Source organism: Artibeus jamaicensis, unplaced genomic scaffold (genome assembly GCF_021234435.1).
Source record: "Artibeus jamaicensis isolate MK-2021 breed Jamaican fruit bat unplaced genomic scaffold, CSHL_Jam_final contig_233, whole genome shotgun sequence".
Lineage (NCBI taxonomy): Eukaryota > Metazoa > Chordata > Mammalia > Chiroptera > Phyllostomidae > Artibeus > Artibeus jamaicensis.
Window position 1 is genome coordinate 353730 of NW_026521486.1, and position 11737 is coordinate 365466.

The 11737-nt window shown below is 65.0% G+C and overlaps 1 protein-coding gene across 4 annotated transcripts; it reads left to right on the forward strand.

Annotated features, from left to right (window-relative positions):
* Window positions 1-319: 319 nt before the first annotated feature.
* DENND6B (DENN domain containing 6B) lies at window positions 320-11309 on the forward strand. Of its 4 annotated transcripts, none has more exons than XM_037160743.2 (19): window positions 320-609; window positions 4351-4389; window positions 4473-4515; window positions 5012-5127; window positions 5524-5604; window positions 6229-6334; window positions 6422-6501; window positions 6586-6648; window positions 6884-6939; window positions 7449-7571; window positions 7656-7751; window positions 7841-7935; window positions 8058-8123; window positions 8267-8421; window positions 8504-8557; window positions 8912-8991; window positions 9112-9214; window positions 9288-9362; window positions 9445-11309. In XM_037160743.2, exons 1-19 carry the CDS (start codon window positions 448-450, stop codon window positions 9565-9567), a joined length of 1716 nt encoding a protein of 571 aa, XP_037016638.2. In that variant the 5' UTR covers window positions 320-447; the 3' UTR covers window positions 9568-11309. The 4 variants fall into 4 exon arrangements, with proteins under 4 accessions (XP_037016638.2, XP_037016639.2, XP_037016636.2 ...); XM_037160744.2 differs by having other exon boundaries at window positions 5566-5604; window positions 8882-8991; XM_037160741.2 differs by having other exon boundaries at window positions 321-609; window positions 8882-8991.
* The last annotated feature ends 428 nt before the right edge of the window (window positions 11310-11737 follow it).

Here is an 11737-nt window from a genome sequence, read left to right on the forward strand (position 1 = left end):
CCTGTGCCCGCTCTGCAGGACCGGCGCCCCTGGGCGACCCCAGGGAGCAGATGCGGCGGAGACTGGTGGGCTGGGAAGTCCAGAACATTAGAACCCAGTTGTGAAGCAGCCGAGCAGGATCCGCAATAGCGGCCCCGATCCCCGCCTGACGCGACTCCCGGATGCCACCGGGCCAGGGCAGACGTCCAGCCTCCCCGCTCCGGGCCGCTCTGGGCCGCTCGGGCCCTTCTCGCTGGTGGGCTTGTCGCCTCTTCGCTGCACTTCGCTTCTCCGGCCGTGAGGGGCGGGCGGGACCACAGGAGGGCCGCTCTAGTCCGCGATGGCCTCTCGACTGCTCCGTGGCTTGGTCCTTAGGTGCGTGGAGGTCGCCGCCTCCTAGCCGTTTCCCCGGCAACGCCTCCCGGCCGTTCCCCGGGCAACGCGCAGCCGGCCGCTGCGGTCTCAACCATGGACTCACTGTCTAGCGCGGGGCCCCGCCGGCCTCGCGACCGCCTCGGGGTGCGGTCCTCCGGCGCGCGGGCAGCGTCAACGCCCTGGGCGCGCTTCTCGGCCTGGCTGGAGTGTGTGTGCGTGGTCACCTTCGACCTGGAGCTGGGCCAGGCGCTGGAGGTGAGCCGGGAAGGGGGGCGAGTCGTCGCGCGCCCGCCCGTCCGCCCTCTGCGCGTGGGGGGAAGTCGAGGAGACACCTGGGTGGCCTGTCCCTCCCCCGGAACCCTGCGCCTGTCCCCTCCTGAAAGGGGCACTTTACAGCAAAGGGACCAATGTCAGACTTCCCATTGGGATGGAGGAGGTAGGCCTGCACTTTGGATACCCTTGACCTTTATCAAGAAAATCTATCTCATTTCTCCCTTCCCCACGTTAGTCGTGGCACCTCGTCTCCTTCGTTGCTGCAGCCAGAATCCGAGGGGTCATCCTGGACTTTCCCCCTGCCCCCACTCCACCTCTAGTTGGTGGACAAGGCTGACAGTTCCCCCGGCCACGGATAATTCCCTCCGCTGCCTACCACTCCTTTGTGGCCATCCTGCTGGAAGCCTTCGGCACCTCTTGGTTCACCTAGGCCCAGATCCAGTATGGATTGTGTGGGTGCCATTCCAGCCATACCGGCCGACTCTCTTCACCAGGTGCACCCAGCTGGGGAGTCTGGGGTGCTCACACCCCCACCCCCACCCCCAGGGGCAGCTTCTCTCCCCCCCAGTGTAGATGACAGTGTGGCGGGCTCAGGGAGGGAGGACTTCCGCAGGGCTGTCAGGATGGTCTCTACACCCGGAAAGTGGGGGCGTAGACCTCACCACACTGTCAGGGATGTCCTGAGCACTGCGGAGGAGGGCCCGCTGGGGCCGCAGTTGGCCCAGCTGAGGCTGCAGAGCCATCCTGGGGGGCCCTTGGGGGTGGGGGTCGTTTTGGTTTAAGGCCTCGCTGAACTCTACAAGTCCAGTCTTTGAGACAGAAGGGGCTGACTCTTAATGAGGACTCAGGTCCTGGCCCTGTGGAGACCCCATCCCCCACCCCACCCCCACCCCCACTAAGCGTGCAGTTTTGTGACAGCCCCACCTGATGAAGGGGCCTGAGCAGAGAGCTGAGCCGAGCTGCCCCGTGTCACAGAGCTCATACTGTTGCCCATACTTTTCTCCACAAAATCACGAGAAAGGCCCTGGCTGAGCTGCTCAGCGGGTTGAGCACCGGTCTGCAAACCAGAGGGTCACTGGTTCATTCCTGGTCGTGGCACATGCCTGGGTTGTGGGGCCAGGTCCCCAGTAGGGGGTGCATGAGAGACAACTAAACATTGATGTTTCTCTCCCTCTGTCCCTCCTTGCCTTCTCTAAAAATAAATAAAATCTCTGTAAAAAAGTAAAATAAGAATATTTTTTTTAAATCACAAGAGACATTAAGAGATTCTTGTGTTTCCTTGAGACATTCTCATGTGTAATTTCCTAGAATGTAAGCATCTGGAAAGCTTGCTTGTAACCAAGCAAGTAGCCTTCACAGCTATGGGCTCTCTGTGCTTGGGCTTCCAAGCTGTTGATGAGGCTGCACAGTCCAGGGAGGGGATGTTGGGAACCCAGCGCCCCTCGGAATCATCCTGTCTGTGCAGAGGCCCAGCCACGGATCCATCGGGCAGTGCGGCTCACAGTGCTCCCCAGATTTGCCTCGTTTTTCCTCCCTCCCCCGGAAATCCTGCCGAAGACCAAGGGTCGTTTCGCCTGACCCCACACCTTTCAGGGAGCACCTGCCCTGGGCTCACTTGTGCACAGCTCGGCCTTGCTGAGCGCCGCAACAGCCCTGGCACTGTGCGTGGTGATGGGACACGGACGGGAGACCCAGGGGCTGCCATCCAGAAGCTCCATGAACAGCAGCAGCTCCGTGGAAGGAATGAGGTGTGGCCAGTCTTGGCAGATGGGAAAGAGGCAGCTGGGCTGTGCAGAGCAAGCTATTTCAGGTAACCCCCGCCCACAAAAAAACAGCCAAAGCAAAGGCAAGGAGCTGCGGTTCACCTGTTCTGTGAGTCAAGTTTGAGCAGTGGCCACCAGCCAGGCCCTGTGGTCCTGGTGCTGGACACAGGGACACAACACAGAGCAAATGAGAAGACAATGCCCTGCTCTCCAGGAGTTCAGACTCTGTCCCTGAGACACAGAGTGAGTGGCTCAGGGCCCCCGACTGCCCAGCGACGTGCGGGGTGCTGTACGGACGGCTGCACTAAGCCTGCAGGCGGGTCGGCTGAGAGAAGGGCCCGGCTCCACCATCTCTGCCCTCGGAAACTCTCTTCTCAGGATCTCAGCCAGTCTGGGAAGCCCGTGGAGTGAACTGCGCCCCGAGGCCCCAAAGGCCCCCTTTCCACCACTGCTGATGTGGTTCCGGCCCCTACAGCCTTCATGTTACTGAGGACCCCAAACAGCTCTTTGTGAGGTCCCATCAACCCATGTTTACTAGCAATTAAAACAAAAACGTTTAATATTTATTAACCCACTGTAAGAAACAGATACCCCATGTGTTAACATAAATATTTAATATTTTCAGGAAAACAACCCTATTTTGCAAAATAAAATTTGTGAGCATCAGTTGACACTTTTACAAGCTTTTCGGCATCTGGCCAAATAGAAAGCAGTTGGATCCCCACCTCAGCTCCTGCAGCCCATGCCCCACAATGGTCTGTCTCCTCCGCGGGGCCGACTGGGTGCAGGGGCAGCACCCTGTGCAGGTCGGCTCAGCAGGGCCAGGGCTGGGCGCTGTCACCCTGTGGCACGGCCTCCGGCTCCACCTCTCTCGGAGGGCCCACCCATTTCTCCACTCACTGAGGCACCGTCCAGCTGGGCCAGGCCCCCTCGGGCCTCTGCTTCCAGGACAGGACACACCAGCCCCTGAATGTGGGTTCCCCACCCTTGTTCTAATGGGTCCCTGGCACGGACATGGGGCCCGCAGGTCCAGGTGGCCTGCTCAGAGGCCGCCAGCTTCCCCGGAGTGTCAGACCAGATTCTGACTGCCTACCTCAGCACGGAGGGTCCAGCGCAGCTTCGCTGCCCGCCAGGCCCCCGCATCTCCCAGGCCCTGCTGGACACAGACACGGTGACCTGTCCTGTGGCTCCTCCCACTCATGGAGCTGTCCCCAGGCCTGGCTCTGTGGCATCCTCAGCCCCCTCCCTCGGGGCCCTTCCTCCTTGGCGACACCTCCTGGAGGTTTCCATGCGACGCCCCTTTCTGTCATGCCTCACGGATGCGCTGTCACCCTGTTCAAGTGCACGTTTGGGGATGTCTGCTCCCTGCCAGGGGCTGGGGGACAAGAGTGCCCTGGGCACAGTGCCCGTCCTCAGGACGGGAGCTGAGGGGGACCACCCGGCGTGAGCCCAGAGCAAACACGGATGAGCTGTGACGTCACTGCCACAGTGGGGGTTCCAGGGCACATCGTGGAAGAAGCCGGGTTTCAGCCAAAACCCGACTCCTCCTCGGCGCAAAAACGTGGGCAGATGCGTGGAGCTGGGGGCTCGGGGTGCTGGCCCTTGGCGCCCGACCCACACAGGCTCCCCGCCCAGCCACTTCCCGGAATGGGGCCCAGGGTTTCTGCACCCAGGCCAGGGCCGTCCTGGAGCCCAGGCTCGAGGGCAAGGGGGGCAGAAAGGAAGTCCGGGAGCTCCCCCAGGTGTGTGCTGGCCAAGGCGAGGGGAGTCTGGAGCAGCCTGGAGCTGGGAGGGGCCTTGGGAGGTTGGGGGAGCCTGGGGCGCCAAAGGTGGGGGAGGGCAGCAGGGTCTGCCCAGTGACGTGTGCTCCGAGAGGGGCGGGAGCGGGAGCGGAGAGGAACACAACGGCAGCCCAGCCCCACGGCCACCTGGCCTCACCGAGTGCTCTGTGTCCCCACAGCTGGTGTATCCTGGTGACTTCCGGCTCACGGATAAGGAGGTGGGTCCCACCCGCTCTCGGGGAACAGACGTCGCCCAGGTGGAAGGAGGAAGCCAGCGCTCACTGGGTGTCGTGTGTTTCAGAAAAGCAGCATCTGCTACCTGTCCTTTCCTGACTCCCACTCCGGTAGGGTGCTCCAACTCTCCCCACTCTGGGGCCAGGGTTGGGGGTGTGGGGGTGGGGAGAGGAACAAGGTGGGGAGGGGAGGCTGTCCCGGAGCCCCTGTGGCCCAGGCCCCCTCCCCCGCTCTGTGGAGACACCCAGAGCCCCATGATGCAGCAGAGGCAGCCAGGTTCCCCTTGTTGGTGTGGAAAGAGGGACCGGCAGGGTCTGGCCTCCTTGATCCCGCCACTGTGGCCCCCCTGGAGCTGTCTCTGCTCCTCCCAGGGCCCCAGGTTCTAGGCAGGCTCAGGCCGCCACACCACGGTCCCCCAGCTGCCCACCTGAGCTTGGATGGTGGGCAGCTGCTGGTGTGTCTGGGTCCGGACTTCACTCTGAACTTCTTAGGTGCAGGAGTGAGGACAGAGGGACTCCCACTGGGAGGGCGAGGCCAAGCGCCAGGCTTCTCTCTGGGGCCTCCGTAGCCCTGACGTGGTGTGGCGGGGGCTGCCTCCCTTCCCAGGCTGCCTCGGGGACACGCAGTTCAGCTTCCGAATCCGTCAGTGTGGAGGGCAGAGGAGCTCCTGGCCCACTGACGACGGGGGGCGCTACGACAGTGAAGCCCCTGTGACACTGCAGGTGAGCATGGGCTGCCTCTCCGGCGGTCTGCGGCCTCTGCCCACAGACTGGGGACGGGCTGGTGTGGCGGTCCTTTCCGGGTGCCTGGGCCCCGCATGGCTGGCCAGCCCCAGCCTCCATAGGGGTGGGCCGGCTCTTCTGGGGACCCCCCAGGGTCCCTGGCGCTCTTCCTGTGCACCACGCAGACAGCAGGGTGTGGCTTGGTGTGCAGGGGCCTGTGGAGGTGCTCCCTGGAGAAGTGATGCCCACTTTCTGAGCCCGGGACACCCGGGCTTGAGCACCCAGCCCCACAACCCGGTGGGTGGAGCCGCCTCTGCAGAGCGGGCAGGCTGGCAGGTGGTGGCGGGGGAGTGGCACGGGGAGAGTGGGTGCCGCCTGGCTGACCGCTTCTTCCAGAGGGAGTCGGCGCACTACTTCGGCTATGTGTACTTCCGGCAGGTGAAGGACAGCTCCATGAAGAGGGGCTACTTCCAGAAGGTGAGCCACCTGGCCCCTCTGGGGTGGCACCTGTGAGAGGAGGGGCTAGTGGCCATGGAGGGGCTGAGGGGCTGGGGTCCTGAGCCTCCAGGAGCACCCCTCCTGCAGCCACGTGGTACCAGGGGGAGCACATTCCCCTCGGCCACGTGGGCCACCTGACCTGGGCAGCGGGCAGGTGCTAGGGCTGCCCCAGTACTCAGCTCTGGCTGCAGCCCCTCTGGGGTGCGGGTCCCGTGCCCCTGCCTGGCCCAGCACAGCACCGTGGCCTTTGTGTCTCGGGCCCCAGACACCCCTGCTTCTCGCTGCTGGCCAGAGGGGCCTGGTCACTCTTTCAGGATTAGACAACTTCAGCCTTGCACTCAGACACTCAAAGCAAAAGCTGCTTCATCACTGGGAGGTTGTCCCAGACATCCTGGCCACGAGCATTTCCCTCTAACAGCCGGGTTCCAGCCCTGCCCGGTGTCGCTGGGGCCCCCTCCTGTCTGGGGCCCTGAGGTCTGCATGGGGCCACCCTGGGCACAGTTGTCCTATGTAGTTGGGTGGACTCTGGATGAGCCAGGCCTTCGGGGGCCCTGCAGACTCCTGAGGGCTTCTGACATCTCGCCGGCCCCCTGGGCCCTGCAGTCTCTGGTGCTGGTGTCCCGCCTGCCCTTCGTCCGACTCTTCCAGGCACTGCTGAGCCTGGTTGCCCCCGAGTACTTTGACAAGCTGGCCCCCTGCCTGGAAGCAGGTGAGTGCGCCCAGAGGCCCGGTCAGCGGCCGTGGAGCCCAGCGGCCGTGGCTGCAGGCTGCTGACGCCGACCGCCTGCGCCCACAGTGTGTAACGAGATCGACCAGTGGCCGGCCCCCGTGCCCGGGCAGACCCTGAACCTCCCTGTCGTGGGAGTCGTCCTGCAGGTGAGGGTTGGCCAGCCAGGGCAGGAGGCCCCAAGGGCACGGCGGTGCCCACTCGTGACCGGCAGCGGCTCCCTCCTTCCGCAGGTGCACATCCCGTCCAGGACAGACAGGCCGGAGTCCAGTCCTCTGAAGCGGTGTGGCCAAGAGGTGGGGCCTCCCCACCCACCAGCTGGGGGCCCTATGGGGTGGCCAGATACCAGCCAGAGCCGGGGGCTTGTGTCTGAGTGCAGGACTGGGAATGGCCCCCCCGTGCTGTGGGGGAGGGGCCGGGGAGCCTGGGGCAGGGGCTGCTGTGCCTAGGGCTCTCCTGGGGTGAGGGGTGTTGCTTGGGGCTTGTAGAGTGGCAGCCTGGCCCTCAGCCTGACGCCGCCCCCCCTTGCAGAGCCTGCTGCCGGCGCCACTGGTCCTCACCAGTGTCCACGAGCTGGACCTGTTCAGGTGGGCCCCGTCAGCTTGCTGCCTGAGTAGACCCTGAGCGAGCCCACAAGGCTCAGGCCTGGGCAGGGTTTGGGCCCCGGGGACACCACCTACCAGGAACTCACCCCGGGCCAGTTCTGTCACATGGAAGTCCAGAAGAGGAACCCAGGGCCTGGTGTCTGTGCTGAGAGGAAATGGGTGAAGTTGGGGTGGGGTGTCAGCAGACGGGCGTGGGGAGGGGAGGGCTGTGTGGGGAGGCACTCACTGCCTGAGGCTGCCCCTCCCTGGGCGAGCCTTTGAGGGAGCCAGGCTCGGAGACCTGGCTGGGCCTCGAGGAAGCCAGGGCAGCCGGCTCAGGCTGGAGCGCAGGGCCAGGCCACAGGGGCGGGCGGCCTGTCGGCTGACCCTGTGCACACTCCGCATCTCCAAGCCCTGTTCCCACTGGGGTGGCGCATTCTCCCGAGCCTTGGGGGGGAGCCTCTGCCCTGCCCAGCCTCCCTGAGCTCCCCAACCTCCCCTGCCCGGCCCAGGTGCTTGCAGCCTGTGCTCACCCACGTGCAGACGCTGTGGGAGCTCATGCTCCTCGGGGAGCCCCTGGTGGTGCTGGCGCCCTCGCCGGCCGTGTCCTCGGAGATGGTGCTGGCCTTGACCAGGTAGGCCCCGCGGTGGGAGGAGTGTTATGAGGGGCAGGGGGCCGCCCTGTTGAGCTCACTGGCCTGCTTCTCCCACCCCCACAGCTGCCTGCAGCCCCTCAGGTTCTGCTGCGACTATCGCCCCTACTTTACCATCCACGACAGCGAGTTCAAGGAGTTCACCACGCGCACGCAGGCCCCGTAGGTGCCGCGTCCTCTCTGCCCCGCCCCCACCGGCTGCCCCTGCCCCATGGAGCCGCCACTGCCTCTCCTCTCTCTCCTCTTTCTAGACCCAACGTGGTCCTGGGAGTCACAAACCCTTTCTTCATCAAAACGCTGCAGCACTGGCCCCACATCCTCCGAGTTGGGGAGCCCAAGATGTCAGGTGAGGCCGGCCTGGCCCCGGCTCCACCGCTCTGGGGAGGCCCGCGGGCCTAGCCTGCGGGCACTGAGGCCTGGCCCCCAGGGGTCGGAAGCCAGGTGGCCCCTGTGTTTCCTGTTTTGTAGGGGGTCTTCCTAAACAGGTCAAACTGAAAAAGCCCTCGAGGCTTAAGACCCTGGACACCAAGCCAGGTGTGTGCCTCTCGGGGACCCAGGCATGGGCTCTGCATCCTGGGGGCTGGGGGGCCAGGATTCTATATGGAGAGTAGTGAAGGGGGCGGCTGCGGTGGTGTGGGAGGGGCCCCCTAAGGACCGCAGCCCCGCCCTCCCACCAGGCCTGTACACCGAGTATACCGCGCACCTACGCCGTGACAAGGCCCTGCTCAAGCGGCTGCTCAAGGGCCTGCAGAAGAAGCGACCGGCAGGGGTGCTGACCGCCCTGCTGAGGCGGCACCTCCTGGAGCTCACGCAGAGCTTTATCATTCCACTGGTGAGGCCCAGGGTGGGGGCGGGGCCGCTGGGGCTGAGACCCCTGGGCTGAGGCCCCGGGCTCACTCCCCTCCCCACTCCAGGAGCACTACATGGCCAGCCTCATGCCCCTGCAGAAGAGCATCACGCCCTGGAAGGTGGGTATCCACGTCCTGGTGGCAGTGGGGGAGGGGCCAGGAGGGTGGGCTACCGTCCCAGTTCTAGAGGAGGGAAGGTCTGGGAGGGAAGACTGGTTTCCAGGCTAGCCCCACACTGATCAGACCTCCCTTACGGGGCAGAGGAGTGGGGCAGCAATGAGGGGCTCGAGGCCCTCCCCTCTGGGACCTGTCTCCAGCAGGGTGGTGGTCCAAGAGCGTGCCTGGGAGGTGTCCTGGGGGATGGCCCTGACCAGCCCAGGCACACACAGGGTCTGTGAGGCTGCACCTGCCTGGGTACCAGGGCTCACTGGGCCGCTGTCTCAGACTCCTCCCCAGATCCGCCCCTTCCACCAGGACGACTTCCTGTGCAGCCTGGAGCACGCTGGGCCTCAGCTCACCTGCATCCTCAAGGGTGACTGGCTGGGCCTCTACAGGTGGGTGGACACCAGTGGGGACGGTCAGTCTCCTGCCGGTGTGGGTGTGGGGTGCCCACGCCCACACAGTGGCACCCGGAGGCAGCCCCACCCACAGCCACTGTCTCTCATCACCCCCAGGCGGTTTTTCAAGTCCCCCCACTTTGATGGCTGGTACCGGCAGCGGCGCAAAGAGATGGCCCGTAAACTGGAGGCCCTGCACCTGGAGGCCATTTGTGAGGCGGTAAGGAGGGCCACGGCCGAGGGGACTGGGGCTGCGGGGCCCTGGTGATGGGTGCCCCATCTTTTCACGGCAGAACGTTGAGACCTGGATGCAGGGCAAGTCCGAGGTGGAGGTCGTGGACCTGGTCCTGAAGCTGCGGGAGAAGCTGGTGAGAGGCTCCCGCCCTGCCTGGCCTGGTGGGGGGGGGGCGCACAGAGGCCACCTGCCCCTGACTGGCACTGCCCCTGCAGGTTCGGGCACGGGGCCACCAGCTCCCCGTGAAGGAGGAGACGCTGCAGCAGGCCCGGCTGCACCTCGAGACCGTCATCAGCTCCCTGCCCAGGGACCTGCAGGCCGTCCTGTGTCCACCCTAGGATGGCTGAAGGGGCCTCTGTGCCCCTGGGGCCTGGGACTGGCCCACCGAGGGGTGGGGCGGCCCCCGTCAAGCATGAGCTCCCCACCCGGACTCCCTGCCGCTCCCTGGCCTTGGCCCCCTGCCCCACACCACTTTGTCCCAGCAGTAAAGGTGGCATTTGGAACCACAGCCTAGCCCCTGACTGATGGCGAATCTGCGGTTGGCCAGAGCCTCACCTCCCCCTGAGCCCCACCTGCCCTCTGCAGGGCTGCAGGCTGGGGGGGCGGGGCTGGCTGTGAGCCCTTGCTGTTCTGGGCCTGGGGCCACCACCCCCTCCAGGCACCCATCTGCCCAAGCCCAGCAGGTCCCCAGACGTTGCATTTGATGTGTCCTTGAGCCCCATCAGGCTGCCCAGCTCAGGAGAGGGAGAGGCAGCTGACCAGCAGCCTGCGCTCCCCACACAGCCCACCCACCGCTCGCCTGCAGCTGGGGGTATTCGCTGGCAGTCTGGGCTTGGGAGGGTGAGGAGCTCGGCCGCGTGTTTCCTGGGGAGGCCACCAGGGGGCAGTGTGGGGCCCGGCCGCAGGGTCCCCCACCCTCGGGGGCATTGTCCCAGTCATGTCCCTGGAGCACCCCACCGAGGAACTGTTCCCTCTACCGCCCGTGGCACTTCAGCCAGCTCTGCCCCCCCCCCCCCCCAAGCCAGGGCCCTCCACAGCGCGGCAGCCTCCCTCGCTGAGCTCGGAAGGTGGCTCACTCCCCAGCCAGGCCCAGCGCTGCCGCAGCACAGTCAGGACTCAGAACCGAGTGGCAGCAGCGGTGGCCAGTGGGAGGTGGGTGTGAGGCACAGGCTCAGAGCTGTGGGCCTCCAGGTCCGCCTCCCAGCCCCTCACCCTCAGACCCCTCACGAGAGGGGCGCGCTCGGCTTCCTGCTGGAGCGGGTGCTCGCGGAGTGAGCAGGCACGGCCGAGTGGGGGTTCCATCGCTTCTGAAGTCCCACCCCGTCCAGGCCCTGGGGTGGCGGGGTGATGGTCTCAAAGCATCCCCTGCCCCCTTGCCTGGCTCGCCCCCACTCCGCAGAGCACAGCAGAGGCAGGGAACCCATTTTTGCAGAAGGAACAAGCGGGAGGCCCCAGGGTGAGAGCGGTTCAGTGCCGGCCCTGAACGCCGCTAGGAGGGGCCTGCCCCCGGGGTCTGGAGGGGCAGCCTTCCCACAGTGGACGCAGTCCCCGCTCAGTCTGCAAGGACACCAGGGCTGTCCTCACGGCTGTCGGACTCTCCAACCCACAAGAAAAGGCCGAGGGGACCATGAGGCACTACCATCAGCTACCCTCGCTCAGCTAGTCCTACACTCTAACCTCTAACCCCAAACCTAGTTCCACTGGCTGGAGTCGGGGCCAGTCCTGGGCCTGGGCCTGGGCCCCTCACTATAACCCACTGTGCAGGGAGAGGCTACTAAGGGGAGAGAGGAAGGGGTAGCTGGGTCGGAAGAAGCAAACCTGCCCTCAGCAGAGCCCCCAGGACAGAAGGGCCTGGACGGGCAGAAGCCAGGTGGCCCCTCGGAGTACAGTGCTGGTGGGTCCCCGGTGGCCTCCTGAGGCTGGACGGCCTGGGAGGGGGTGGGGCAGAGATGCAGCCGATCGCCCTGGGGACAGGAAGGACAGTTCACCCCCAAGCTTCCTGCACTCTATTTAAAGATTCCTTTAGTCTGGGATACTGGCCTTCCCACATGTTTGGTATTAAAATGTCCTGTGACCACAATGCTTGTCTTAACCTTTTTTGATAAAAAGTTGGCATTCCTGTCAGATACTGGAAATGTTGGGGTGCCTTGTGGTGGGTGCTGGGTGGGCTGGTGTGGATGCGGTTCAGGGCTGAAGGCAGGCAGGTCTGGCTGGCCGGCCGCTGGGGCCGGAGCACAGCTGCCCCCTTCCCTAAATGCTTCCTCTGGGGGCAGGTCCGGGGTGGGGAGCACACAGGGAGGAGACACACGCCTGAGGGTGGGGAGGAGACGGAAGGAAGTGGACTGTCTGCAAAGGGGACAAGTCTGGGTGGAGGGCAGGTCCCCAAGGAGGGGAGAGAGTGTCCAGTGTGGGGTGCGAGTTAGGGTTTGGGGAATGGTGCCGGTGTTCCCCGGGTCCCCAGCTGCTGCCACCTGTCCTGTCCTGAGGCCAGTGAGGAGCCAGCAGGAG